Source organism: Anopheles nili, chromosome 3 (genome assembly GCF_943737925.1).
Source record: "Anopheles nili chromosome 3, idAnoNiliSN_F5_01, whole genome shotgun sequence".
NCBI classification, from domain to species: Eukaryota; Metazoa; Arthropoda; class Insecta; order Diptera; family Culicidae; genus Anopheles; species Anopheles nili.
In genome coordinates this window covers 69,167,985-69,195,040 of record NC_071292.1, presented here as the reverse complement: position 1 = coordinate 69,195,040, position 27,056 = coordinate 69,167,985, and the positions used below count along the sequence as shown (strand labels likewise).

General features: G+C 49.4%; 4 protein-coding genes across 4 annotated transcripts; 3 read left to right on the top strand and 1 right to left on the bottom strand.

Annotated features, from left to right (window-relative positions):
* Positions 1–247: 247 nt before the first annotated feature.
* On the bottom strand, positions 248–10,268 carry LOC128724941 (uncharacterized). Its single transcript, XM_053818662.1, has 8 exons — positions 10,188–10,268; positions 7,944–7,974; positions 7,506–7,585; positions 6,089–6,233; positions 4,647–4,984; positions 4,266–4,418; positions 3,495–3,677; positions 248–670 (listed from the first exon to the last, which is right to left on the bottom strand). The coding sequence occupies exons 1-8, from the start codon at positions 10,266–10,268 to the stop codon at positions 248–250; spliced, it is 1,434 nt and encodes a 477-aa protein (XP_053674637.1).
* A 7,790-nt stretch (positions 10,269–18,058) lies between these two features.
* Positions 18,059–21,593, top strand: LOC128724939 (serine protease inhibitor 2-like). Its single transcript, XM_053818661.1, has 7 exons — positions 18,059–18,086; positions 19,332–19,453; positions 19,539–19,724; positions 19,818–20,034; positions 20,111–20,508; positions 20,585–20,753; positions 21,083–21,593. Exons 1-7 carry the CDS (start codon positions 18,059–18,061, stop codon positions 21,232–21,234), a joined length of 1,272 nt encoding a protein of 423 aa, XP_053674636.1. The 3' UTR covers positions 21,235–21,593.
* A 489-nt stretch (positions 21,594–22,082) lies between these two features.
* Positions 22,083–23,560, top strand: LOC128723199 (serine protease inhibitor 2-like). The gene is made up of 3 exons (XM_053816917.1): positions 22,083–22,152; positions 22,227–22,333; positions 22,398–23,560. Exons 1-3 carry the CDS (start codon positions 22,098–22,100, stop codon positions 23,493–23,495), a joined length of 1,260 nt encoding a protein of 419 aa, XP_053672892.1. The 5' UTR covers positions 22,083–22,097; the 3' UTR covers positions 23,496–23,560.
* Positions 23,561–23,928: 368 nt separating this feature from the next.
* On the top strand, positions 23,929–26,810 carry LOC128723200 (serine protease inhibitor 2). The gene is made up of 5 exons (XM_053816918.1): positions 23,929–23,997; positions 25,120–25,217; positions 25,288–26,100; positions 26,166–26,316; positions 26,393–26,810. Exons 1-5 carry the CDS (start codon positions 23,967–23,969, stop codon positions 26,527–26,529), a joined length of 1,230 nt encoding a protein of 409 aa, XP_053672893.1. The 5' UTR covers positions 23,929–23,966; the 3' UTR covers positions 26,530–26,810.
* The last annotated feature ends 246 nt before the right edge of the window (positions 26,811–27,056 follow it).

The window sequence follows — 27,056 nt, the reverse complement described above, 5'->3', positions numbered from 1 at the left end:
CAACGGCGATATTTGCACGAATCGATGTACAATATGACAGCATCGGGTCCTCCGTATGTGTTTCGTATGTGTTGGGTTGCTGCTCTTCGTTCTTCGTTCCCTCCCACGGGCACTGGAGGGAGCATCCTACCGCTTGTTTACCGATCGCCCAACCCAGCAACCGGAAGCGGCACCAGGCCGCATCGCAGTTTTATACACGATCCCAGCGTCGGGGTTGCGCTGCTTCCGGGAAGGGAGTTGCAGTTTATTATGTTCGATGGACCCGCTTCAGCAGCTCGGCACTGCCATTCTGCATGGCCTGGCTGGCATCGTTCCATTGCATCTGCCTTAGCAGTTGCCGGTGCAGTTGCCGATGATGCGCCCCATGGTGCGAAGGGCGCCGATGGTGGCCCGCGTGTTTGCGAGCCTTACGGGTCGTGGCCGGGCTGGCGTCGTAGTAGTCGGTGTTTGGCGCGTTGTTGTTGTCTTTCGGGGTTGAGTCGCTTTCCCGGGTCACGTCCTGGTCGCGCGGACGTGCCGTGTCCGGTGACGATCGATACACGGTGGTTCTGTTGCTTCCCACCGGCTCTGTAGCTCCCGCTGGGCTCGCTAGTGGTCCCTTGGAAGGCTCGGGCGCTCTATGGGAACTCGAGGACGCGCCCATTCCCTTCCGTGGGTGACAGTTTTTGCTCTGGAAAATAGAGGGACAGCAGAAAAAAATCAAGCAAACACAGCATGTTAATAGCCAGCGCATGCGGGAAGCAAAAAATGGGTTTTCTCTTTTGACCGATTGGCCGACGTTGAAGGGACCTCCAGCTGCGGGCAGGCCTTGTATTTGATAGGAAGTGACGAATTAATTGCATTTCCATTGCACCCATACAACACCAGAAACAAGGAGTGCAGACGATGAGAATGATTTCAGTCAATCAGAGCTGTTTGTGTATAGCGTGCAGAAACCGCGGAAAACGAACGCTTCTCATTTCTCTCGTTCGATTACTAAGAAAGCTCGTTATGATACTATATTCACAGCTTGTTAGAGGGTTATTCAACCCCAATTTTATGTGGCAAACAAACTGCCTGACATGAGGAATAATTTCCATATTTTCCTCTAGCATTCAAAGCAAGCGACACTCTACAGTAAAGCAAAATCCTTTACCATCAATCTTTATTTCTTTCGTTCAGAGATGCATTAAAAATGTATGATCGTTTAGTACAGCTCACTTGCCACTTGGATTGGTGTCATAACTCTGTTCGGACAAATCCTTCCCTCTGTCCGTCAAAACTATTCAGCTCACAACAACAATACAAGCGTACAATACCCAACATCGTCACGCAACGAGGCTACAAACCATCCCTAAAAAAGCAGGCAGAGAAAAGAAACTCCAGAGCCTACTAATAAGCCTCCGGCACAATATATATCGCTTGTAATACCTGTCGGAACGGTTCCGCAATGGAGCCGCCGGGTCGACGCCTCGACCCAGAAGGGGTATCATTAGTCAAAACAGATATTATTTACACGAGAATTCCATAAACTCCCCATCGCAAGAGGGCAACACCGGGGGCGGCTGGTAGCAAGACGTCATAAACTCACACCGAATGTGCGATTACATCACCTTCGTAGGGAACTCTCGCTCACTCGCTCTCCAAAAGATTCACGCTTGTCACTCACGGTGATTGATAACAATGCGACCCACCCGTAATCGTTGTGACATTTTCTCCGGCCATTTTCTCGAGGTCTCAGCTGCGCCAAGCAGCCATTACGGTCGAGGATCAACCGTATCATGGGCAGGGCTTCGAGTTCGGGGAGCCGATAAAGTCCCCGTGACATATCGCTCTCGTTCAGCACATTTCACTACTGCTCCTTATTTTTTTTTATATCAGCTCCTTCACTCCACACCAAGCCACAAAAAGCGAAAACACTTAGGCTCGCTCACACGCCGTGAAGCGTCGGTGTGAAGTTGCGACGCCTGGTTCCTTGTGAAGACGTTTTCCACCGATTTTCGGCACCACACCGAAAACAGCCCCGAGCCGTATGGCAAACGCTTTCGGAAACCAATTTTCTCACCTACCGGAACTCACACGGCTCGTCCTCGAGTGCCAGGAAAACCGCACAGCTGGGCCACCACATAACGGTCTCCTTCCCAGAGTGCCCTAGTACCGTAACCATTATCGTTCGATTTTATTCCTCTCACTCGCACCCAACTCGAACCACCGTTTTAATGACATGCTTATTACCCCGGGGGTGCGCCAGTTCCGGCTTCCGGTGCTTCAGCAGTCCTTCCCCCTGCTGGAAAGAATCGATACCGTGCAGCGAGCTATTGGAAAGTGTTATGGAAATTGTTTTGATTGCGCAAATGGAGCAGCAAATGTCTCCGCCAACGGCACCAAAGAGGTAGCAGCGAACAAACGAAGGAACAAAATGTGGCTATGTGGAAGGAAGCAAAAGTAAATATGCTCCTCGAACCGACCGGAACTCACTCCATTCGCAAACGTACAAAGTCGGCATGCGAGCTGAAGCTGCGACAGGAAGATGCCCACAAGGTTCCGCTGCAATGGTACTCCAGCCTCACGCTTATGATGACGTTGCCAGGATATGGGTCTCCTTAAAGCCCACAAACATCTGCATGGCTTGCTGTGCTGTGAAGTACTCCCTCACAGGACGGGCGCCCTAATGATCCGTTTCATCTGTGTGGGTGTTCAATTCTTCCTGCCTACTAGTCCCTGCTGTTGCTAAGGGACGTCTTATCTCTCTACGGACTCGTCCTCGGCGTAAGGGCACATCCTTTGAACTTTCGCTCTCATCGTCCATATCCTGCACGACTCATCCAGGACCGAGTCCGAGTTGAGGAATGTGCAACCGTGACGTCGTTGGCCACAAACAATCGAGAGTTATTGGCGAGGAGCCGACTGTCTCGCAATCAAGATGTCGCTCGTGTCCTGTGGAGAGCAGCAAAGAGACGAAAAAAAAGCCCCAACACCGTCCAACGACAAGCAGAAACGGGTGCAGGAACGTTTGGTCGTAATTTATTTCCCGTTCGCTTTGCATGGCGCTCCCAAGTGGTCATCAGCAGTGGCCGGTCCCGTGCTCCAGCACTTTGTCCCGGAAATGAACCAATTTATTTTAATACATTGTGGTTGCCAACTGGTGACTGTGTGTGGGTATGTGCAGTGGGTACATCCTGGACACCAACGGTAGCCCACATTGCGGTGGAGCAAAACTATCTGGCAACGTGATGGTGTAATTTGTCGTGCTCGTTGCGACCGGCGAGACTCCACTGAATCCGCTCACAGGAAGCGGTAGATCAAAGCGGCCAGTTGGTCGACCAGAATACCTTTGCAGGTCCATTTCCGGTTAATTTTTACCCTAGACGGTAAATGTAAGCCACACGGTGGATTGCGAGAACGGTGGAAATAGTTGTGCAAACAAAGATGAATAAAGCTTTCGCCTCAAAATGGGGCCATTTCGAGAGGGAGTTGGCGCAGTGCTTTTCATGTAGGCCCTCAATGGTACTTACCCTCGGACCGCATTCACACTTCAGCACCCACTGAACGTCGACGAACTTGTTCTCGATGTGGATCTGGCGTGACTGCAGCATCTCCTGGTCGAGCGGATCGATCGACGCACTGTCCCAGAGGTCGTAACCGTGTTCGATGAAGTCGAACGGATCGCCGGAGTTCAAAGGGCACAGAAGTTCAACCTGTCGGTGGAGGAGAGAGTGAGACAGTGAGACACAAATGTAGGCGTATGATGAACGTGTTGAACTAGCAGATTCACATGGTTATCATCATCGCCGATAACGGCGAGCTGTGGAAGTCAAATCACCCTTGCGTGAACATCGATTTCAGGTGTAACGTGAATTGCATACCTTCGGGAGCTAACCTCAAAATTTGGCTGAATGTCGGTTGTGCAAGTTTCCCCAATAAATAGTGAGCTAAAACGTTCAATTAAATTGCAAATGGCGGCGTATATGGTAATTTATACAATTATTTCACGAAACCACTCTAGGCACGCCTGAACCAGTCCAAAATGCGGTGTAATTACGCCTCCTGGGAAGAGCGGTTCCATTTGCCGCTCAACCGATGGTTTTGCGATTTGATTTACACCCGTTGCGAGCTCACTCGAACTAATCGCAACTATTTGCAAACTATTACCATTCAATTACACCGCGCTCGAGGAATGGCCCGCCTCAAACACAGGGTGCAATGCTCAAAAGCAGGTCAGACAGCGACGCCGCACGCGTAATGACAACCCATCGCAACATATCGATTTCGGTATCTGCTCTTACCTTAATAGTAGTGGTTATTGAAGGCACACAGCACATGCTGGAATCCTGGCACAAGCTGCAGGATTTTGGTCGGTACAGCTTCCGCGAAACACACGGCCCGAGCCGCAACCGCGACGACGCCGTCCGCTGGATGCTCCGACACTCATGGCCCTTCTGTGGGTTTACGCGGGAAAATGGTATCGAAAGTCATTAGATAATTATTCATCCTTACCGCACGCTGGATTGGTGCGGGGGAATTCACGTGGCAGCCTAGCCTCGCCTAATGAGTTGATGGGATGGATAATCTTCCGGAAGAAAGGGATTTGGTAAGGAAGAGAATTTGGGCATCCATGGGGTTGATTTCCGGGCGCCCGCAGGGTGCGGCCGTTTCACCTTACTCACCCGCCTTCGATGTTCGTTATCGCCCACTAGGGTGATGCTGTTCGGGACGTAACCGGTGCCACCATCGTACGGGCGATGTTTACGGTTGATGACGCTGTGATGGCCCTCGCTAGAGATGCCCTCGGTCTCTTCGCTGCCAGCGGCCGCGATCGGTTTGCTCTCGGTGATGTAGTAATTATTACCCTCGCGGCTGCACCGGTGGTTCTCGCACAACCGGATCGTGCTGAGCTTCTGGCAACCAGGCGTGGTGGTGATGTTTCTGGTCGACGTTCCGATACCGCAGCTTTGCGAACATGGCGACCACAGCGTGGTGGACGAGTTGTAACAGGTCGCGTTCACTGAAACCAAACCCAATGAAAGAGAGAAAGAGAGAGGATGATGTGGATGCATATAAGTTTTCCCTTCACACACAGACACGCACGCACACAAGTGAGCACTTTCGACACGTGTCCTTTTTCCCGTGCAACCTCGCGTCTAAATGCGGTTCCGAAACCAAACCGATGCAGCGGAACAGAGCACCCGGTGAATCGTTGATAACAGAAACCACACCGTAGACAGACCGCAGGATCCCGTAGACAGCCACAGGAGGTGGCCACAGGATGGAGGGAGTAAAAAAAAAGGACACACGTAGTAAAATAAACGGATAAAACCTAGCCCGCGTTCGGTATGACATCTCACTTTCGTGGAGTGGCAGCCGTAGGATAAAGCGTGTACCCGAACGCAAGCGGGAAAAATCGTCAGACGTGAACCTGGCGACACAATACGGAAAACAACCGAAATTAATGATCCTCCGCATGCAAGGCAATCGTGCCGATGATGTACGGCCGTGTTTGCAAAAGCGACAAGTAAAGCGGGAAAAACGGGACAAGAACGACGCGTTCTTGTTGAGGGCTGAAATGGGATTTTCCGGGAGCAACGGAAGAAAAAGAAATCATGCCAAAAATCCGGAACCCACAAAAATACATGTGAAAGCGAGCGCCGGTAAATCACCCGTTTGTGGAGTAAGGTGACGGTCAGGACCACACGGTGAGATAGGACTTCACCGAAGCGTGGTAGACGTTTGGCTTCCGAATGAACGGAAGCTTTAGGAAACATTTGACCAGTGTAACACACGGGCTTTTTTCTCACAGTATTTGTATGCGAATGTACTTCGTTTATAGCTCTGATTTCAAATAACTACCTTACAGTTTTTTGACAAATGTTATTCACACAAATTTAATATAAAACATGTTCTGCAACTATCATTCTGATATTATTCATTACTCTATTAGTGTATTTCAAATGAACAACTTGATTTCTAAGAACTAATTACCTTCTTTACTTCGTTTGATTCTAAAACTTATTTAAAAAGGTCTCTGAAAAGCACCTTTAAATAACGATCTCAATAACCCAATTTTCTCAATCCACAAAACAAACGTTCACGAACAAGAGAGAATACTTACCATCGGTTGCAGGCTGCTCGCAAAGCCACACCCGGCAGCAATGGTCCGGCAACTCGACCAGCTTCGGTGCCATACATATCGAGGTGTCGACTGGTGGTGGCAAATTCTCGTGTGGGCACAGCGTCGAGCAGGCGTGGCGGCCATTCTGCAAAAGTAATTACATTTACGATCAGAATCCCACGGCGTCGACGTTGATCAGTTTATTTTTATCGCCCCCAAAACGGTATCGCGGCTCGTGCCCGAGGTACGATTTTCTATGCAAACACGCGCAGGGGAACAAAAAAAAACCGTAGGTCCGCAACACACCACGACACAAAGTGGAAAAATTATCCTTCCAACTGGGAAAAAAGAAAGCATGTCACAAAAAAAGTTCGAAAGAAATCATCTCAAATATTGACTAACGTGTAATTGGTTTTCCCAGCAAGCGCAGATATAAGCAAGCCCATCGTACCGATATCCTTCCACTTCCGAGGAATGGAATAAATAGCAGCAACAAAAAAATGATCCTTAAATCCCGATACATCCCAACTCGCGACGCTCGTCCCCTTCATCCATCGGACCACCGTATTTACATTGCTCCGAGTTCGCCTCCGCGCCGGAAACTTTGTTTGATTAGACAACAAGCAGTTCACGGTTGTAAAACGAATTTCCCTGCCCAGCCAGCGCCGGTTGGCGGCCGCTCCGTTACGGTCCTGTGGGATGGACCTGATTGAATTTGGAGCAAAATTACCGAAACGATAGCGGATCAGATTGACCATCGCGCCCAGCCAGGGTCCATCACGCTCCCAGGATGGTTTCGAAGAAGAAGGCGACAAAATTTGATGGTCCAGTGATACCTGGGGGACCAGCGAGAAGAAAGAGAAACGGAAGAGGACAGGCGTCGGAAGGAGCGTAACGGCAAAAATAAACAATCCCTTTATTCCTTCGAAGGGAACCTGAGCGACCGAAGAACGGGATTGATACGCAAGATGTGCGAGATAACGGACCGATAACGAGAGCAGGGTGGGTCGAAACCGTTTCGAATGTTGTAAAATGTAATTATCACGTTGGACCGGCAATGTCAGGAGTTAATTACTGGGCTGCGAAAGGCCGCCTCCTTGGTGACACCGTTTCTAACGAGCTGCTCGTGTTACGCTCCACCGGAAGGGCAAAAATTCGAACTTCTCCACCAGCCCTTTGTGACCTTTCGGGGGGTGTGTTATTTCAGTACCTTGTCTTTTTTGCTCAGCGCACATGGAATCCTTTCCCATCGTGCGATCAGGACAAAACCTGCGAAACCCGATCAAGCGGCATGATTTGCAAAATGGCAACCGATTCGTCCGTTCGACAAACCAACTCACTTAGGGAGGATGAAAGAACAAAAATATTGATTGCCTTCCCGTGAAATGGGAATCATTTCCCATCCCGGGCTACTTACCTGGCACACGCACTGCGTTCGGCAGTCGAGCTTGAACGTCTCGCCGTGGAAGTACGTCCCATTCCCAACCGTGCAACTATCTGCGAAAAAGGACAGCGATAAAAACGGGCAGCAAGAAAATCAATAGTCCATCGGATCGGTTATTGACGAGTGCGGAAACGGAACCGTTTTGTCGGAGCAATTTCTACGTCCTTTTTTTCCCGCTCGTGTGACGCACGGAGGTGCACGTTCGGAAGGTCGCTTCATCGCTAGAGATTTATCCACCGTAATTGGCAACACACGGCAGAGCATTTCGATCCATTTCCCAGGTACGGTTCGCCCCAATCAGGACACGATCGTGATTGAATTTATCCTATTAAAATGGAATCCGATCGAGTGCGCTGCTCCGAACGTGCGCCTATTCAAACACGCAACCCAAGCGCCGGATGGAATACTTACCATAATTTACTCCTATTTGTGGTTCATAAATCTGTTGGCGTGTGAGAGAATAGAACGAAAGCTTGCTTTAGTGCTTCGGTACAATCGAGCGGCTAATGGGGAATGTGGGAGCAAATCGGTTGGTCCCATTTTGTGTGCGATGAATGATGGTGACATTTTCTCCTGCTCAAATCGGACACACTTTCTGGTCACCTTGGGACACATTCACTCTCACACAGCTGTTTTCGGGAAACCCGTCCTCCTGTGCTACTGCTGTGGTGGCTTTTTTGGCGTGCTTCAAGGATTAAAACAATAGCTTTGCAGTTCCCGATGCTCCAGTCTGCACCGTAATCCAATCAGAGCAAACGAGCCGTTGCATGGAACTAGCCGGTAGGCTGCCGCATCTTTGCCACCTCATTCCAACACCGAACCCAGAGCGTAATCTCCCTTAAGGCGGTAAATATTCAATAATCTATATTAGGCCGTAAGTTTGCCGAGCATCGGATCCACCATCCGACCGAGCAACGCAACGGGTGGCAGCTTTGAAGGGCTCCCTGAAGGCACGTAAAGCGTGCTAAAACGACGGACTAGAATGGAGTGGATTAGACCCGGCTCGCACCGGTACCGGAAACCTCCGATCACAAACTTCTCAAAGCGACAGCTCCATGGTAGCCCTCAGCAGGAAATGAACGTCATCGCCGATGTCCTGCAGCCCGTCGTGGACAGAAAGAAAGCGAAAAACGCCCCCCCGGTGCGCCCGTAATGGAAAGAGCAAAAGTTTGAGAAAAGATGACCACGCTCGGATGGCTCAGTTCCACCTTCTGCGAAGGGGTCGTAAAATTTTAAATTTACTTCCTGGCCATCTCAATAACTTTCACTTCACTTCATTCAAACGTGCAGGACAAGCCGAACCCCAAGGACGAAGCTGAAAACGCAAAGGATTGAGGACAAAAGGTTGGCCAACGGGTTGTCCCTGCACGTGAGTGGAAGCTACGGTCCGCAGCAAAGTGACATATTTACGCCAATTTTCGCGCGGTAAGGCAAACTGCTGGATTTCGGTATTCATGGTGAAGAACGGGCTCGGTGCCAACGACAAATTGGAGCTTGAAGCGTTGGCTGCCAGCAAAAAACGCAGAAGAAAATTCGGCACATAAAAATGTCCGGGCAAAGGTGAACAAATACCATTTTTCCCGCACACCGAACGCCGTTCCGTTCACGCTGGATTAAAGCTCGCTCGAAGTCGCTCCGGGTGGCCCGAAAGTCCAAAAAGCGCTGATTTGCGACCGAAGCGACGAAGCTAATGGTGCACAATTTACGGTGGTCAATGGGGCGATACTTTATTGCGCATCGTCTCCATACATTCTGCTTCGATTCGTGCAAAGTTTCACACGCTTTACCAGCTAGTGTCGTAGCTCTAAAATCGAACGCGTGTGCAGGTGTCTCCTGGTGGGCACGAAAGAATGCTCTAGATTGAACTTTACGGTACGAACGCCAGGACGCGCGGGACTCTGCTTCCCACTCGACTGCAGCCGTGTCGGTGGGATTTTCTAGGGTGCTTGTTCAGCTGACGATGGGAAATGGAGCGAACTAGATGGAGAAACCATCTACGGGCGTAAATTTTCATCAGCAAATAAAGACCGGGGGAATGTTTATTTCCACGGTTGAATACACCACGGTTGCTACATTTATGTGACAGTTATTGGAGGAAGTTTTAATTAAACAATGTTCAGAAATGGTTTCAGCGAGATTCAATTGAGAGGCCGGTCGTTGGATGCTGAAGGTTACCCTAAGGTTTGCCCCAAGGAACGCTTCCTTGCGAGAAGACTTAAACGCTCATAAGTCATTCGCGGTAAAGCTCGATCGTAACTTGTGGCTTTTTTTAGCTCACAAACTTTGCGTAGCTTGTTCTGTCTTTTCTATTTACTAGGCATGAAATTTGGTAATTGATTTTAATGCACGAAAATCAAGTAATTTTACATCACAATCGTATAGCTTTTAGGGGGGAAATTATACTTATTAAGATTCGATAAAGATAAATACTACAAACTATTCGATACAGTAAGAGTAAAAACTTGAGCTTTAATTTTGATAAAGGAATATATATTCCGAATTACCGTAGTATAAAATTTTATACTTCATCTAGCTGTTAAGTTACCTATAAAAGAGATGTATGTTTCCGAAAAAATCTAATCATATACCATCAAAACGTCCAAGATATCGTTAAAAAAACTTCTTTGCAATCTTATTTACATCAGCACTACTAACCTGATTATCGGTGTTGATGGAAAAAGCCGTGATGTCGAACAGTCCACTCAAAAGGATCCCCACCCAACTGTATAGCCACATGGTTCTGTAATGAAAACGAGTTAAAGAAAAATCTGAGGATCAGAGAAGAGACTTCCTTTATTTTAGATTCTTGTGCTGTTAGCAGCAGGACGATCATTAATCGTAAACACCTATTGCGAATACACTGTTTTTCGATTTATGACGAAAAAAATAAGCTATTCAACCCCAATTGAGCACCGTGCTTCCGAACGTCGTGATGCACGGGAAAAAGCAAAATAAAATTCGGAAAAATGAAAGTATAACGTAACGCCGAAACAGAAGGCCCTCGGGGCGTTTCCCACCCAGCGAAAAACCTCCGTCTTGAATATGTATTTTTATTCCGTTAACCAATTTCATGCAGATTATTTTTTGGGGAAACATCCCAGCTGCCGGCACGGAAGAAGAAGGAAACGAAACCGCGGGCAACACCGCGTTGACGGAAGCTTTTCTCAGCCCATTTATTTCACAGTCCTCCGTTGCCACAAACGCCTCCAGTAACGTCCGTCCGACCGTTAGTCACCGGGAACAAGGTGGAGAAAATAACTTTAGTAACGAGATTTTTTTAATGAGTTCTAAAAGTTTTCCAACCACTCTACCACCACTCGGGTGGGTAGTGAGCTTGTTGATGTTGAAGAAGGTTGAAGCGTTGTAACAGTGCTTTTTTTTTGTTCGTTTTGCTTTGCACTTAACATTGCCGTTGGCTGCCTTTCGTTCAGTTCGGTCGCTTAGTCCACGGGACAGTTAAACATCGGCGCCGGAACAGAGGTATGTATCGTTCCCGTGGCCGGGCGCTTCCAAGCCCTTGGCTTTGTACGGTTTTGTACGATTATGTGTGAAGTGATTTCCCATTCGCGCGGTTCGCGCGGTATCAAATGGTGCCAACGACAAACGGGCGGAGTTTTTATTTTATTCCAAAGTTTCGCGTAGTGAAAAATTGCTTTACTTCTGCGCGAAAGCTTCGAAGAAGGATGAAATGGAAAGAATAAAAAACAGAATCTCGCCTTACTTGCTTCAGCCCCGGACGGTGTAATCTGTGCGTTGTGCGTGTAAGATTTACTCACACTTTTGATTGAAAGAAATGGAGATTTTCCACGCGGGCAGCGTGAGTTTTTCCAATGCTCGATTCTTTCCCTGTGCCTCATTTGTATTCAAACCGAAGCCACCCGCCTGTCCACTCACCCATCCACCACCACGTCATGCTTTCGATAGCATAAAAATACCACTTCCCGTATGAAACGCGCTACGCGTACGTTGCAGCCCTCTGTTGGCGTATTTTTGGCACACTGTTTCACAACCCACGCTCACGCGTATCCTTAACTGTGCGTTTCTCCCCGTCTGCCGGCTATCGATTCAAACGGGAAAGTTTACTCCTGCAAGGTGTGCACGGGGAGAGTGATTCGATTTGCAACAAACACCTTCGGTGTGGGGGCTTGAGATAAAAAAAAAGAACCGAACCATGAGCCAAAAAATCAGCGAGAACGTAACGAACCGAGCGCAAGATGCCGGCTGGCCGTACTTAAAGCTACAATTGGAGAAAATTCAGCAGCACCATTTACGGTACCGGCGAAAGGATGGCGAATGATGGCGACCGAAAGAGCAAGAATGAGCGGAAAAAGAATCCCAGCATAATGGACCTTTCGCCTTCCACAGGTCTTAAAGGTGAGGAAATTTTCCATCACTCCCGTTCAAGCCGGAAAGGGGTTTTGAGCGTCAAAGTTCGTGGCAAGTGTAAATAGAGGGAGCAAAAGTTGGTCGTTGGTACGATCAAACCGCCAGTAAAGTTGCGTTTTCACACACAAACGGAAGCAATCGTTCGCTTTGGCTGAATGTTAAAGACATGTCCGAGGGTGCGCTTCGGTAGAGGATGAGCAAGCTGCACGTAGATGTAAAGGCTTTGATTACATTACTGGAGGCAGATAAAAAGTGCACCATCGATGACGATTCGTTTCATTTGTTGTAAGGAATTGATAGGAAATTTTGGACTGTTTTTTGAATCATGACAGCACAAATTTGTTTTTCTTCCAAACGATGCTTTTCCTCTGTTCGGCTTTCAGTCGCTCAAGCTCCCGGTTGTTGTATGGTATCATGCCAAATTATCAAGCACGACTGAAAGCAACCAGCAACCCTTCCATCCAAACGTCATAGCATCAAAAGTAATAAATGCTCGACCAGACACACGCTATCAACCGTTCCCGGTGCGCTGCCAAAGACGATATGCAAAGGCGCCCACGGAAACCTGCCGATCCAACATAAATTATCGCTCTGCGCCACTGGCAACGCGTCTGATGACGCGATACACGCGCTCCAGAGCGTCATATTTCCTCGCCATTGCCATCGACCGATCTAGGAGCCCATCGAAAGAACCCACCATCCTAAACCGCTCTCGAAAACAGCCAACTAGATGACCTGACAAGGACGACGTAGCGCTTGCTCCTGCCGTGTTTTTTTGTTCTCCGTTTTTCTTTTTATGCCCAAGTTAGGGTTTTGCCAAAGGGAAAGGGTGTTTGCTCGACACGTGAAGCATAATATCGATCGAAATATTGCGACGAAACGCCACTTTGCGTCCTCTATTATGCGTCTCCTGGGTCCAATGCGCGAGCGGGTTTGCTTCACTAATCTTCGTCAGCACGCATTGCCCGCCCTTTTTTTCTGCCTCCGGAACACGATGACTTCTTTTGGTGACGAGCTGTTCGAAGCTCTCTAAGAAACAACAGCCAAGTGTTCTCCCCCGTCAGGGCACCACTGGAGTGGAGAATGATTCCCGAAAATTTCACACGCCACCGCCAACGCGACGGTTGAAGGCAGTCGAAAAAAAACCTCCAACGTACACTCAGGCTTCGCCTACGCCTTCCAACGCCTTCCATAGACCTTTCAGGTTATGGTGGGCTTCCACGTTGGAAGGCTTCCGTTTCCGGGCTGTGTCACGCTCACGTGCAATCAGCCAGAACCCGCGCAACCAGCCAACCGCACAGCGCTGTGGTGCGCGAGACGAGGCGTTAAGTAATCGAATTTATATTTATTGCCTATAAATTGTGTTTTATTTTTCCCAGCCCATAAATTCAGCTGATTGTGGAGATAATGCGGTGCGGAAAAAAAGTAAGTCCTCGACGTCAGAATCTGCCTCCATCCCTATCTCACGGTGCACTTCGATTTCTAGGCCTGCTGCGATCGTACACCGGCCGGGCGCATTATGCGATCCGGGTCGATCCGCGCAACCGAATGTCGCCGGTTCGCGGAGAAAATTTTCATCAGTATCGAATATTCATACGACCTCGGTAGGCAATTTGTTCCAACACATTCTCTGCCAATAATGTATACATTATTCAGTGCCGGAGGCCGAAGGCCGGAGACACGCGGGTCACGAGCTTTGGCCTGGCCCGGAACGGCCGAAGCTGATGGTGGGAAATCTTTCGCCACCGTCTGACGCTGGTTAGGAATTATCTAATTTAGGATGCCACAACGTGAGACCGAACGAAAAACAAACGACGACAGATCCATCGGAAAACAGCCCGTGGCCGGAAGCTCGGTGTCTGGAATGGTTGCGTGTGGCTTCCTTCCCACGAATTGCCAAGAACCGCGTAGGCTGGATGCGTCGGAAGCAGCCATTTGACTACCAAACGGTGCATGGAAATTACTTAATCCGCAATGATAATACTCGTCTGCTCATTATTCAAGCGAATCACATTTGCCTACAGTTCGTCTGATGGGCGTTCGGTGAACTCTAGTGACGACTATGCGCATGAACATGCATGGGCCATTTATGCTAATTGAGTGTCGTTTCACAAAGCTTCTTATGGAATGTATGTAAAGGAAAGGCCGGTTTTCATTGACCTTTTCACTAACAATTTTGACACTCCGTTGAATGGAATCACTCTAACAGCAAAATATTACTGGCTTACAGTGGCTTAATCGAGAAGCACATGTTAACAAATCTCTTTCTTAATGCACAGAATCTCTGATTAAAAACTATTTACAATCCGCTCTTCCAGCTATGAGGAAAACGCAGACCTGGTTTTACAATCGTATGCGCCTGGTAGTATGCAATTGGCAAAAATTATATCATGGAAATCACCTTAGAAAACAAATTAAATTGTAACTCATGAATACAAATTCAGCTATACATGGGAAAGTAGAATGCAAAACGGACAAGCGGAATTATTTACATACGAGAAATAAAAATAGCTTACTTTTCCCTCACACGTGCGAGGCATTTAAAATTTTATTTCAACATCGAAGTTTTGCTTATAAAACAAATACTTTGGCATACGTTTTGAATATTCCACAACGAAGCGGTGTAATATACTACATTCAGAATTCAAAAATTCCAACGAAAGTTACAGCCAACCATACCACTGCTACTCCAACACATCACCCACTATGAGGTAACCTGTACCAAAAATCAAAGACGCATTAAACCGTCTCCCATAATTTCCCCCTCAGCCGTAGGGCAGGAAAAAGGACCCGGACCTGTGAAAAACCCCACAAGCTACGGCAAAAAGCCACAACATTCCGGGCACGTCTCGAGTGCGGGGTTGTGCGCGCTTGTGGGAAGGTAAATGATAGCAATCGTGAAAGCAAACCAGCTTCACGCGCCCCCAAACGAAAGCAAGGGCAGTTGGTGTTTTTCTTCAGTGAATGGGCGAAATCTAAGCTGTTCCTTCCGTTGCGCAAAACGCAAAAAGCCACAGTGTAATATTTTTAAACGTAAAAAACCATCCTCGTACACACGCACACATTAAGAAGCAGCTGTGGTTTTGCTTCGAAAACGCTCCCCCAAAATGTTCCCATTGGGAGCCAAGTACTGCACGCCGCAGGACGAGTCCCGTCCGCCTGTCTACCGGCCCCTTCACCGACAAAGTTCTCTACCAGCAAGGGAAGTATTTCAATAATTTCACTTGAAAATAGCTCTACGTACACCCTGGCAACGTCTTTCGCAAACGGCTTGAGCAACAGAGCGCCATTCGAGAAACGGCTCCAGACACTCTTACTTGGTTTTAATCTCGACCCGTAATTCCCGCACGTATAATTCCAATCCATTTTCGCCGATTGCACATAAAACTTGCCCACCCTGGCGTGCTCGACGCGAAAGAATTCCACCTTTGCGAGAGTTAATTCCTTATCGGAAGCGAACCGGTCCTTCGCCCAGCCCTGGGCCCATTTTCCATTCCGACACGGTATGGCAGCGCTACCGCAGGAGCCGGCATGCAGTGTGTAATTCGTGGCGAACAATCGTTTGCTCAACAAAATGGCTCAATTACACATTCTCCCGCCTCCGTCAGGGCTATGTCTTTGTGCCGCCAACCCAACCTAGTTGCATCATGGTGCAACTTCTCAATCCCGGTGTGATGGCGATTGCTCAGATTGGGTGCAGTACTCGTCCGTGGTTGGGCAAAGTTCACCGTTCACAGACGCCGGCTTTCGCATCTTCAAACGCGGCACTAGTGGTTTTCTGAAGTATTTTTCCTTCCTCCTTCGCCAAATCGGGCTCACGACTCCCCAATCCTCCCATGAAAAAGGCGAAAAACGACACGAAAAAGGCACCTCCACCAAAGCCGCGTAGTGCAAAGTTACGAAAACTTCTCGACTGATGTATTTACAGAACGTAAAACTTGCTCTCACATAATTGTGTGTGACTACCCCATTGCTACCGGCGTCGGATGGAAGTCCTTCAGGACTAGCCCGATGCAAGTGAGGTCGGTGAGAAGAAATTACAAGAACTTGGGAGGAGAAGAAAAAAGCCAACCTCGTCCCACTGCAAGTAGTTTGTGAAATGGATGTCGAGAAAAGGAAACTACTTCACATACGGCTGTCCTTGCGCGAACTACATCTCTTCCTTCGTACCACACGCCAGGATCTTGAGCGGCGCACTTCAGGACAAGACTTTTGGCACGTTTACACCGGCACCCCGAGCCCTCTAATGACTGGTGCAAGTCGAGAACAACACCACCAGCGACGAGTAGCTGGGATTAACTTTTCGCACCGTGGGCTATTGCGAAGCCGCACGGTGGTCAAAACGAAAAGGATCATCAAAAAAGGTTCATCCAAGGACCCAACGATTTCCCCAAGGATGTGTGGGAATCACTACCACGCTTCATTTAAATGGTGATCAAAATCAAAAGTTTACTAACGGCAGACCGGTGTGTTCTCGTGAAATGAATCCTCAACATTCGCTCGACGAGCTGTTGCAATCGTTTCCGGTTTTCTGGTCAATAAATTTTAAAAGACAGTCCCACTCTCCTTCTTCCTATGCTGCAGTTAATTCAGCTTGCCCGACCGGCCGGGTGGGAAGAAAACTTGGTTTCAAGCACCCACTGAAGCTTCAAACCGCCACTTTACAGTTTGTTGGCGCCTACATGTACCTGAGAAGAACCGGGCAGTTCTAACTCTAAGCCGTAAAAAGTCGCAGAACGCTTGTACATTCTTGAGGCGCTACGATTACTTCAGCACGTACTGACAATTGTGCTGGCTGGGAGAGGGTTCAGAGAAGAAAAAAAAAGGACACCCTCTCGACGGGGAGACCTTTAACCTACGTCCAGTAAATCTGGACCACCGACTAAGAATGTGCCAGAGAAGCCACCCACCGTTAATGGGTGTACCGGGTGCATGCAAGAGTGCGTCAGAGGACATGATTTCACGCCTTTACACCGCCCCAAGCTCTGCTCTGAGCGTGAACACATTGAAACATAAGCACACTGACGCGTGTTTCGTAACGTCGCAAACGATCCTGTCAACTTGTTGACACAGAAACCCGTGCCTACTGGAGATGGACTTTCCAATGATGGCGCCACACAAACGGGCAGGTGGCGTCTGCAACGGCAGCCTTTTTCAATCTAGATCGTTTTCTTGGTACGACCTTGAGATATATAGCCCACTCCCGAGCCGGTCTGCTTCTGTTTGTGCAGCTTGGCGGGAATTCCCCGTGAGGCAGCATCATCGTCGATGGCGTCGTGACGAAGCGTGTTAGCACCCGAAGTGTGTTGCTCGTGGATGGGCATGTAAAAAAAAGGCTGCGCCAAGGAACTTGTTTGTAAATGGCAGATGGTCGGTTTGTTGGGCTCTTGTCGTCGTCCCTCAAATCCAGCCAAAAATCTGCCGAAAGCTCATTCGAAAACAACCCACTACGGTTGTGGTCGTGCACTAAAGCCTAGCAAGAGAGCCGCCAAAACCTCACTGTTCTCGATCGATGGCAGTGCAAGGAAGAAGAAAACCTACCGAGATAAGCAAATCTCCGAAATTCCCACCCAAGTCCCAGCATTGTCATCGTCCGGCTGTCTGCTAATCTCTGGTGAGTGTCGCGATCTCACTTCTGAGGCACTCGGGCACTCCCACCTCTCACGGGTGATCGCGCTAATCAGCGCGATCGCGGGAGCCGTCCGATCGTTTTTTTCTCCGCAAACGCGAGCGCTTTTCTCAGTAAAAGTTTGCCCGTTTCCCGGCAAAGTCGTGCCGCGTCCTGAGGCTGTGTGCTGTCAACCGCGGACCGAAATCGGTTCCTCTGGTTGGTGTGTTTTCCGTGATTCGATTGTTCATCTGTTTGTCCAAAAACGCGCGTTGTGCTGCAAGGTCATACCGGTTGACGGTTGCTGGAGTGATCTTCCGGGATCGCGATCAGTGTGCGTCGCAACGATCATCTGATACCGCGCGTAGTGGGAGCGCGCGTGCCGTCTCCATCGCTGTTCCACACCTGCGCGGGAGTGTGCGTGTGTGACGCGATCGTAAGCACAACGTAAATAACAACCAAGCTGCAAGGCGTGGATGACCCGTAGCTGTCAAGGTGCTCGTGGAGCTCTCCAGTGAACGCGACCTCTACGATGCGGCACTCCAGCGGTCTCCGAAGCTGTAAGTGTCACACACACACACGCGTTTACACACTCGCACCCAGAACCGGCACCACGGAGGGCAACAGTTTCAGGCCAAGGTTCCGTACGAGCTGGCCCTGGAGACCCACTGGCGTACCACGGAACCGGAATCGGATAATTGGGACAAATCGACAGCCCGCCATACCGGAGGTCACTCGTGCTGCATCAATTATCTGTGCCATTTTAGCATTCTCCAGGACACTTTCCCTAGCGGTGGTGAATCAGATCGATTAGATCGATCGCATTTGCGTCACACCGTCACTAGAATGCTTCACGATTGAAACACTCAATCCACTGCCAATCCCAGCTACCGTTCTCTGCCAGCACCGATTAACATGTGCGTATGTATGCACTGGATTGCGGTTCCGTCGTGTTGGATGGGCTTCACCCGTCCTGACGGTAATGGTCAACCGCTGACGCAAAGCAAACGTTACAGGCGTTAATCTTGACGGCACATTCCAATCGCAATCGCGCGTCTCATCGTTCGTGTTGAGCCACGTGGAACCAGCCTCCTACGGAGTTAGTGAAAACATTAAACACTGAAATCGATCTCCCGCAAAGTGTGACTCCCCACGGATCCGAGGATTGAATTTGGATCGGTTTTTATTTTTTTCGCTCCCCTCCTGGGCCGGGAAAGGAACCCCTGTGGGGTGCCAATTAAACGCGACTCCTTAACAGGTTTTCGCGAACAGGTTTCTGGGTGTCAATGGCACTCGCGGGCTTTTGGTCGACTCATCATGGCTCTGGTGCCGTGGAAGCTGCGTAGACATTAGCATAGTGGAATTGGGGAAACGGAGAAGACTCTTCGGCTTGTGGCAAGAGATGGAATCCTGATTGCGTAACTCGGATTGACTCCTCAACGTCGACGAACAGTTCGTACCTCCTCAAGGACATGCTTTTGGAGGGCTCTTGTGCCCTCGCAAGAACACTCCAAATCATTTTTGCTGAGCTGCTAACTTTCCACACGCGTCCTGCCGTGCGTTCGGTCGAGTTAGATCTCCTACCGGACGGCCCGGGCGTGTTTACGAACCTAGGAACGTATCAAAATACGTAAACAGACGTTCCACGTGCGGCACGGAAACACGAAAAATGACGTCGTGGATGGAGAGGTGCTTACATTATTCACCGATGCGCTCGCTTCTAAACATGCTTGCTGGCGTACTCTACGACCCATTCGAGTAGACGTCCCTATGCGCTACATTTCACCCGTTTCGAATCATTGCAGATGCAGCGCTGGTGTTGCTGATTTCCATCGGTCTCGTGCACTCCATGCGACAGCATCGACCCCGGCACCAGTCCTTGGTGGACGGTGGTTCGTGGAGCGACTTCGACTGGAACCTTGCACGGGTATGCTAGCACGTGTCGGCACTGATTGCCTTCTGGTGCACTATTTTTACTCATTCTCATGCGCTTTTTGCTCTATAACCGGCAGCATGTGTTCCAGCACGAGGACTCGAACGTGGTATTCTCGCCGTTTTCCATCAAGCTACTGCTGACGCTGCTGTACGAGGCCTCCCAGGAAGGATCCAGTACCCGGGCTGAGCTTGAGACGGTCTTGTGTGACCGGGACATCAACCGGACGCGCGTTTACTACAGCCAGTTCCTTGATCCATCCGTGGTGCGTTTGCCTGGAGACTCAACCATTCGAGCACGTGTGTTTTTTGCGCCTTTTTTCACCATTTACTTTTCTCGCCCTCGCGTTCTCTCGCAGCAAACAAACGGGGACTATGAGTTCGACATCGGGACGAAAGTGTTCCTGGATAAATCACACGGAAAGCTCCCATCGGTGTACACCGACCTGCTGGAGCAGGTGTACAGGACTTCGTTCGATCGGGTCGCATTCCACGATTCGAAGGCGACCGCCGCTCAGATCAACGAATGGTGCAAGAAAGTGACCCGTGGCCGAATAACAGAGCTGGTGACAGAAGGTAAGTCGGACAGAGCGCTCCAAACACGTCTCAGCTAGTAGCAGGCTGTAACCAGAACCATGTTGCACTGTTCTAGATACGCTACAGGAATCGCAGCTCATCCTGGCGAACGTACTGTTTCTGAAGGCATCCTGGAAGAACTCGTTCCACGATGATCAAACGCACAACCGGACGTTTCACACTGCTGACGGTAGTTCCGTGACGACGGAGTTTATGCGTCAAGTAGATTTGTACGACTACGTTAACCACGAAGAGCTTGGCGCGGAGGTACTCCGTCTGCCGTATAAAGGACGACATTTCAGCATGAATATGCTGCTGCCCCACCGGAACGTGTCTCTCGCAAGCTTGGCCACTGCGCTGTCGCCTGCCATGCTCGATTCGATAGTTGATCGGTTCGATCGGGAGGAAGTTACGGTGATAATTCCAAAGTTCCGCTTCAACTATGGCACGCTGCTGAACGATGCGATTCGAAGTGTAAGTGAAGGCGGGGTGAAATTATACAAAATACTTGATCCAATCTCATCTGTGCGTTTATCTTTTCTACTCACAGTTGGGTATTCGAGATGTTTTCACTCGCAACGCGTCCTTGCCACTGCTGTCGCCCGCCAGCGAGCCCAAGAGGAACGGCACCCGCGAGAACAGCCTCGAGGTGTCGAAGATATTGCAAAAAGCTGGCATCGAAATCAACGAGAAAGGCACGCTAGCCTTCGCCGCCACAGGTACGCAGCTCGGAAGCTTCCCGTAGACTATTCTCGGCAATGTTTCGTGGTCGAATTGGCAGAAGCAAAACTCCAACCAGCAGCTGAAGCCTGCCGGAGGTTTGAATGAGTCCTCTGATAACATCTTGACCCTGTCGCCTCGTTCCCCTTTTTGCCGTGAGCCGTGTCTGTTGGCACGCACGCGACCCCTTCTATGGTGGTTTTGTTTTGCTTATCAGAAAACTTTTACGAGCGGTTCATTCTTGGGCTTGGAGGCAGTCAAGCCAGGCAGCCCATTAGCATCCTTGATAACGGGTATCCTTCTTGTATCGTGCTTGTTTCCTTCACAGAAATTCAGCTAGTCAACAAATTTGGCTACGACGGCGATCCGATCGTGTTCGAAGCCAACCGGCCGTTCCTGTTCTACATACTCGATGAGGAAACCAGCACGGTGCTGTTCGTGGGCAAGGTAATGGATCCATCCCGCACCACTGCGACATAGCGGACTAGAAGGATGGAAACCACAGAATGAAACACATAGCTTTAAGGAAAAGAAAGGGCCAGCCAACACAGCCAAGTGGTTTGGTTGGTGATGACAGACAAATAGCATTAGCTTTAGTATATACGTTTGTAAACGAGAATCGAGGAAAATGTAACTTTAAACTTACTAACGAAGCAGCCAACTCCCATTGCCGAGCCACGACTGAAGAGAGAAATAGCCAGAAATAGCCGTTAATTCAGCCAAGCCGCAGTATCCCTTTTTTATCTATATCCTAACGCCCTCCCGAGCAATCTAGCTGTAAACGCAACATATTTCTAGTTCCTCTAGTACGTAAGTTTGGTAAGGAAATAAAGAAAGTATCTAACACATGGAAGTCACAATGTGGAACACTTATGTGGAGGGGATCTACCGATGTCTTGCTGATAAGGAAGTCATTGCTTGGAAATTCCACGCTCTGCATCAAGAGAACTATGAAAAAAATCCCTCTCACGGTGCTGAAACACCAACCGAAAGGGATTCACCGTTTCCAAACGTTTGGTAATCTTCAGCTCAGTGTTTAGTTGATCCTAACATTAGCACTTACATCGGAATCTCCCACTCGAACTCGGATTCCCTGCGCTTATTTTGCACTTCTGGTCAGCTTTGGTCCACTGATGCAACGTAGCTCAAATTGACAAGAATGCCACGTCAACAAGGGTCCGTTCCTGGTACTTTTCAAGTCACCGACACCATGCACGATCGGTGATCGCCTCGGGCAACTAGCCAGTATCTCTTGCGCTCAGCTTGTATCTCTTCACTCACCGATGGACCAGACACTCTACTCCGTATCAGTAACCGTCGGTAGATCACTCGAGCTGGACGAAATGGGGCGAACCTTCCATGGACGCTGTTGGGCGCTGCTTTGCTGTGTGTTGGCTCGTATGTTTACCTCGTCAAACTACTCCGATCGAGCAAAAGTACTAATCAATTTTCCCCGACCCACCCTGACACAGTGACCAGCGCCGCCAAACCTAGGAAGTACGTTCAGAGTCGCTTCAGCGTCGACTATCAGCCGTTTTCCGGAACATGGAATGACGACTTTGATTGGGGTGTCATCAAGGTACGCTGCTGACGTTGCTCGGTACAGTGTATGTCGCTCACCGTGCGTTATTATTCCCCTACAGGAAGTGCTGCAGAAAGCTCCCGGAAATGCAGTAATTTCGCCGCTCTCCATTAAAGCGCTGATGGCGCTGCTGTACGAGGGCAGTGCAAATGATTCCGAGACAGAACGTGAACTCCGTCGGGCGCTGAGTGGTGGTGATCCTCAGACCATGACCAAGCTGCAAGAAGACCTACTGCAGTATAAGCAAAGTCAACCACAGCAGAATCTGTTGATCACCGATCGCATCTTCCATGACAATTCCGTGACGATCGTGCACAAATTCAACAGTATCATCACCGCCAAATACAACGCAACCACCGCGGAGATTGACTTTCGAGATACAGTGGCGGCTGCGAAACAAATTAACGATTGGATCGCACAGAACACCCACGAACGGATTCGGGACGTGGTTATGCCGGGATCGCTGCAAGACGCCCTACTTCTGCTGATCAACACGATCTACTTCAAGGGCATGTGGGCGATCCCGTTCCCGACGAACGCGACCACCGAAAAGCCGTTCTACACGAGCGCTAATGCCCAATCTGAACCCAAGATGACCACCTTCATGAAGCAACGCGAACGAATCTTCTTCTACAAGCACTCCGAGCAGCTGAACGCTCAATTTCTGCGGCTTCCGTACGACTCCAACCAGCTGTCGATGGTCGTGGTGCTGCCGGATGAACAGGTTTCACTGAACCAGCTGCTCTCTAGCCTTACGGCTCAAACGGTTCACCAGGAACTAACCGATATGGCCGAAGAAGAAGTCGAGATCGAGCTACCTCGGTTCACCATCTCGTACTCCAGCTCGCTGAGGGACTGCTTGCAGAGGTTGGGCATCGAGCGTGTCTTCAGTGACCAGGCTGAGTTGCCACTAATTTCACGTGGACGCTCCACGCCACTGAAGGTCAGCACGGTGCTGCAGAAGAGCTGCATTCTCGTGGATGAACGGGGTACCGAGGCGTCTGCAGCCACCGAAGGAACGCTCGTGTTTACCATTCTTAACCAACCGGTCAAGTTCATTGCCAACCGGCCATTCCTCTTCCTGATCTACGACGAGGGCAAGGGCAACTGGTTGTTTGCTGGCAAAGTGGAAGATCCCCAGCATTATGGGGTGGTGTAATGACGTACATGATGTATTGGGTGCAATTCCGACACTGAAGAGGCTAAATAAAGAATGCTTTTACGCCACCCAAAAATGAGCCCCTTTTTGTAACCCAAAACTGTTCAGCTAAACAGCGATTCTAGTGATAATACCTAATCTGTCTAATGTACACTCATCGAAGAGGGGTTGTTTAGACTACTTCGGTTTGCAAATTATATTCGACTCATCCTCGATCCCATTCCACTCGCATCCATTTGCCATCACGCAGGATGGAGATGGATTTGTTTGCATTTGGGGTCGAAACATCAGGACGGCTTCCATGCACACTCACACGAAACCGGTTTATCAGCTTGCACGACACCCCTTGAAAACCGCGATCGTGTCAAGCCACTCACGATCAGGTACGATCAGGTTCCCACGAATCACATTCAAGCGACCAGATTCGAATCACCCGTTGCGCAGTTCGGTCGCTAGTGTGGTGTTGCAGCAATGAATAAGTTAAGCATTGTGATATTGTGCTGTAAGTGAACTAATTATCAACTCGTTTGCTTGTCGTTTTGACGAATACGTGCAGGGGAATAGAAGATGCAGAATTCAGAAAGCGAGGGCGAAAGCGTAAATCTCAGATCTAGATTCATCCGAACAAGGTCTATGCTCTCGTTTACTTGCTGCTCTGTGGTTAACCGCCAGATAGAACTATGCAGTAACACTTTCAGAGGAATCGTTCAAACAGACAGGTTTTCAAACGTGCCTTCTTATTAAAGGTTCCTTCCGTAGGGAAGCCTTCATCCGAAGCTCGAGGAGTAGAATCGACAGATAAGAACGCTGGTGTTGGAAATGGACCGAAGGCACTGTTTACGTGACCCACGCCAACCGTAGGTCGCCCTTACCGATGGCATATATTTTTGATTGTACAACCTCTCGTTCCCGAGGTTGGCTCTCGCCATTTGCAATGTGCTTCCCCGAAGAACCTGTTTCTTCTTCACCCGTGTGGCGCAGTCCATTGGATGATGGCCAAATTCACCAAACAGGCTTCTCTAAGCATAGGTACCATCCGCGGGCACGTACGTATGATGGGTTCACTAACACCGACCGATCGGTCGATCGATCATGCTAATGTACAACAGATGATCATACCACACGTTGAACGAAACAATGGCTCTGCCGAGAGGACTCCTAAGTGTTCAAAAAGGTGTCAAGTGTCGAAAACTGGTCAGTCTAGTTTACGGGGCCGGCTTGGCATTCAAATTCGTTATGCGATACAAGCCGTGATGCGCTTGTGTTCGATCGCTGGCGAGCGTCGTGAGAAGCGACGCCTTTGACGAGTCAGCTGCGATCGTGTGTGCGTGTAGGCGTGCCTCATTGGGAATTCCCCAGCATCAAGCGGACTCGCTTTTGATAATACCGGTATTTCCCAGTTTCTTATGCGTTTGCTGATTGCACCGGCACTTGTTGGCTAGAACATGACGCTGGCATTAAGTTGGAGCAAGAAAGAAACATCAGGAAAAACAATTGCGTTCGATTAGGGTGATGAAAGCCCCAGGGAACTCACTGGGGAACTCAAGCTAAATTAATTTATGACAAGTGAAATTACTAACATATCATCTTAATTTCACGTTTTTTTTTATCTTTCCCTTTTAAGTTGTAGCACTTTTAGTAATTGACGCGTCCGCCCAGCTCGACACCCACGGTCCCTACCAAGGCAAGCGGCAGAATGAGTTCGATTTGAATTTTCTGAAGGTGCGACTTCACGTTAGTTTTCATCACAATCAAATTCCAACTCATAATTTTTGGCTCATTCTAATTGTAGGAAATTTTCAAAAACCAAAACTCAAACGTCGTCCTGTCACCGTTCTCGGTGAAGATCCTGCTAACGCTCATCTACGAGGCTTCGGATACGAGCCTCGGCAGCTCGGTGTCCAACACCAAGCGCGAGCTTAGCACTGTCATTCAGAATGATAACATCGAGCAGACACGCAGCTACTACAAGCAGCTGCTAGAATCGGCCCAGCAAGATCACAAGGACTTTGATCTGAACATTGCAACCAACTTCTTCGTTGACGATTTCATCGAGGTCTTCAATAAGTACCAGCAAATTGCCAGCACGCACTACCATGCAATGGTCGATCAGGTGTCATACTCGAATCCTTCGCAAGCGGCCGCCACCATCAATAACTGGGTGTCGCAGCACACGTTCGGTCGGCTGCGGGAAATCGTCACACCGGACAACCTCGAAGGTGCCGTCATTACGCTTATCAACGTCATCTACTTCAAGGGGTTGTGGACGTTCCCGTTCCCGGAGGTGGCGAACAACGTGAAGCCGTTCTATGGCTCGCGCGGTAAACCAACCTCGGCTCAGTACATGGAACAGAACGGTCACTTCTACTACGACAACTCGGCTGAACTTGGTGCACAGATCCTACGACTTCCGTACCGCGGAGACAAGCTGGCCATGTACTTCATCCTGCCGAACCCAGACAGCTCGATCAAGCAGGTGCTCGATCGTATCAACAGCGAGTCGCTCCACTTGGCACTGTGGTATATGGAGGAGAACGAGGTCAACGTGACCATCCCGAAGTTCAAGATCGACTTTAGCGAGCAGTTGAGCGAACCCCTCCAGCAGGTAGGCGTCGTCGGACGGATTGTGTGTGGGTTGTGTCAGGTGTATCATGGTATTTTGTCTTGCAGATTGGCATCCGTGAAATTTTCTCGCAAAATGCGTCCCTACCGCTGCTGTCACGTGGCCGTGGAGCCCGCAATGAAGTGCGCGTTTCTAGGATTTTCCAGAAGGCTGGCATCACCATCAACGAGCTCGGTAGTGAGGCGTACGCAGCAACCGGTAAGCACACGAACTTGCAAAGTTTTCCGCATTTTCCAGCACACTAATATGACTCGCATCGTATGACGTTTTCCAGAGATTCAACTGATCAATAAGTTCGGTGGAAATGGGGTGCAGATCTTTACCGCCAACCGGCCGTTCATTTTCTTCATCGAAGACGAAACCCTCGGCACTATGCTGTTTGCGGGCAAGATTGAGGAGCCGACCTTTTAGGCCTTCCGCTCGACGTTCCTTTGTTGGCGTACCATAGGTTGCCCCCCCCCAATAACCGTTCAATCCACGTCAATAAAGCTAGTAACCGGTCCTGAACCAGGGTGTGGCAAGTGCAAACAACCTCGAACGAAAGATACCCGTTATCGAATCTTGATCAAAGACTCCATAAATTTCACGCACGAGCTAACACTGCGCAGGGGATAGCAAGCGTTGTTTCGAAGAATTTCCACAAACATCAATCATTCGGCGCTATCGCCCCGATCGATCGGTCAGTTATAAATAAAGTCCATTAAGATGCATTTATCGCCCTTCTCGCCCGTGTTTCGCCCGACTGGGTAGCATGAAAACCCCTATCAAGCGATGCACTCGTGTAACAAAAGAAGCCGAAGGTCTAGGAAGCGAAAAAACGCCTGTGGACCATTATTCTGCTGCATCGAAGTAGCGCATGCACCGCCGAGTAGCGAACCAACAGCACAAAGATGCTGTCCATGCGGTCGACCATCAAAGAGACCCATGCTTGGCGTGGT

What these genes read in the sequence shown, in the direction of transcription:
- LOC128724941 (XM_053818662.1), bottom strand. Translation starts at nt 10,268, where the DNA reads ATGTGGCTATACAGTTGGGTGGGGATCCTTTTGAGTGGACTGTTCGAC. An exon ending in ACAAATAGGAGTAAATTATG is followed by an intron (nt 7,586 to 7,943) that starts GTAAGTATTCCA and finishes CCTTTTTCGCAG; the next exon opens with ATAGTTGCACGGTTGGGAAT. An exon ending in CAATAACCACTACTATTAAG is followed by an intron (nt 3,678 to 4,265) that starts GTAAGAGCAGAT and finishes CTCCACCGACAG; the next exon opens with GTTGAACTTCTGTGCCCTTT.
- LOC128724939 (XM_053818661.1), top strand. Translation starts at nt 18,059, where the DNA reads ATGCGGCACTCCAGCGGTCTCCGAAGCT. An exon ending in AGTTCCTTGATCCATCCGTG is followed by an intron (nt 19,725 to 19,817) that starts GTGCGTTTGCCT and finishes GTTCTCTCGCAG; the next exon opens with CAAACAAACGGGGACTATGA. An exon ending in AACAGAGCTGGTGACAGAAG is followed by an intron (nt 20,035 to 20,110) that starts GTAAGTCGGACA and finishes GCACTGTTCTAG; the next exon opens with ATACGCTACAGGAATCGCAG.
- LOC128723199 (XM_053816917.1), top strand. Translation starts at nt 22,098, where the DNA reads ATGGGGCGAACCTTCCATGGACGCTGTTGGGCGCTGCTTTGCTGTGTG. An exon ending in GCTTTGCTGTGTGTTGGCTC is followed by an intron (nt 22,153 to 22,226) that starts GTATGTTTACCT and finishes ACCCTGACACAG; the next exon opens with TGACCAGCGCCGCCAAACCT. An exon ending in TTGATTGGGGTGTCATCAAG is followed by an intron (nt 22,334 to 22,397) that starts GTACGCTGCTGA and finishes ATTCCCCTACAG; the next exon opens with GAAGTGCTGCAGAAAGCTCC.
- LOC128723200 (XM_053816918.1), top strand. Translation starts at nt 23,967, where the DNA reads ATGAATAAGTTAAGCATTGTGATATTGTGCT. An exon ending in AAGCATTGTGATATTGTGCT is followed by an intron (nt 23,998 to 25,119) that starts GTAAGTGAACTA and finishes TTCCCTTTTAAG; the next exon opens with TTGTAGCACTTTTAGTAATT. An exon ending in TGAGCGAACCCCTCCAGCAG is followed by an intron (nt 26,101 to 26,165) that starts GTAGGCGTCGTC and finishes TTTGTCTTGCAG; the next exon opens with ATTGGCATCCGTGAAATTTT.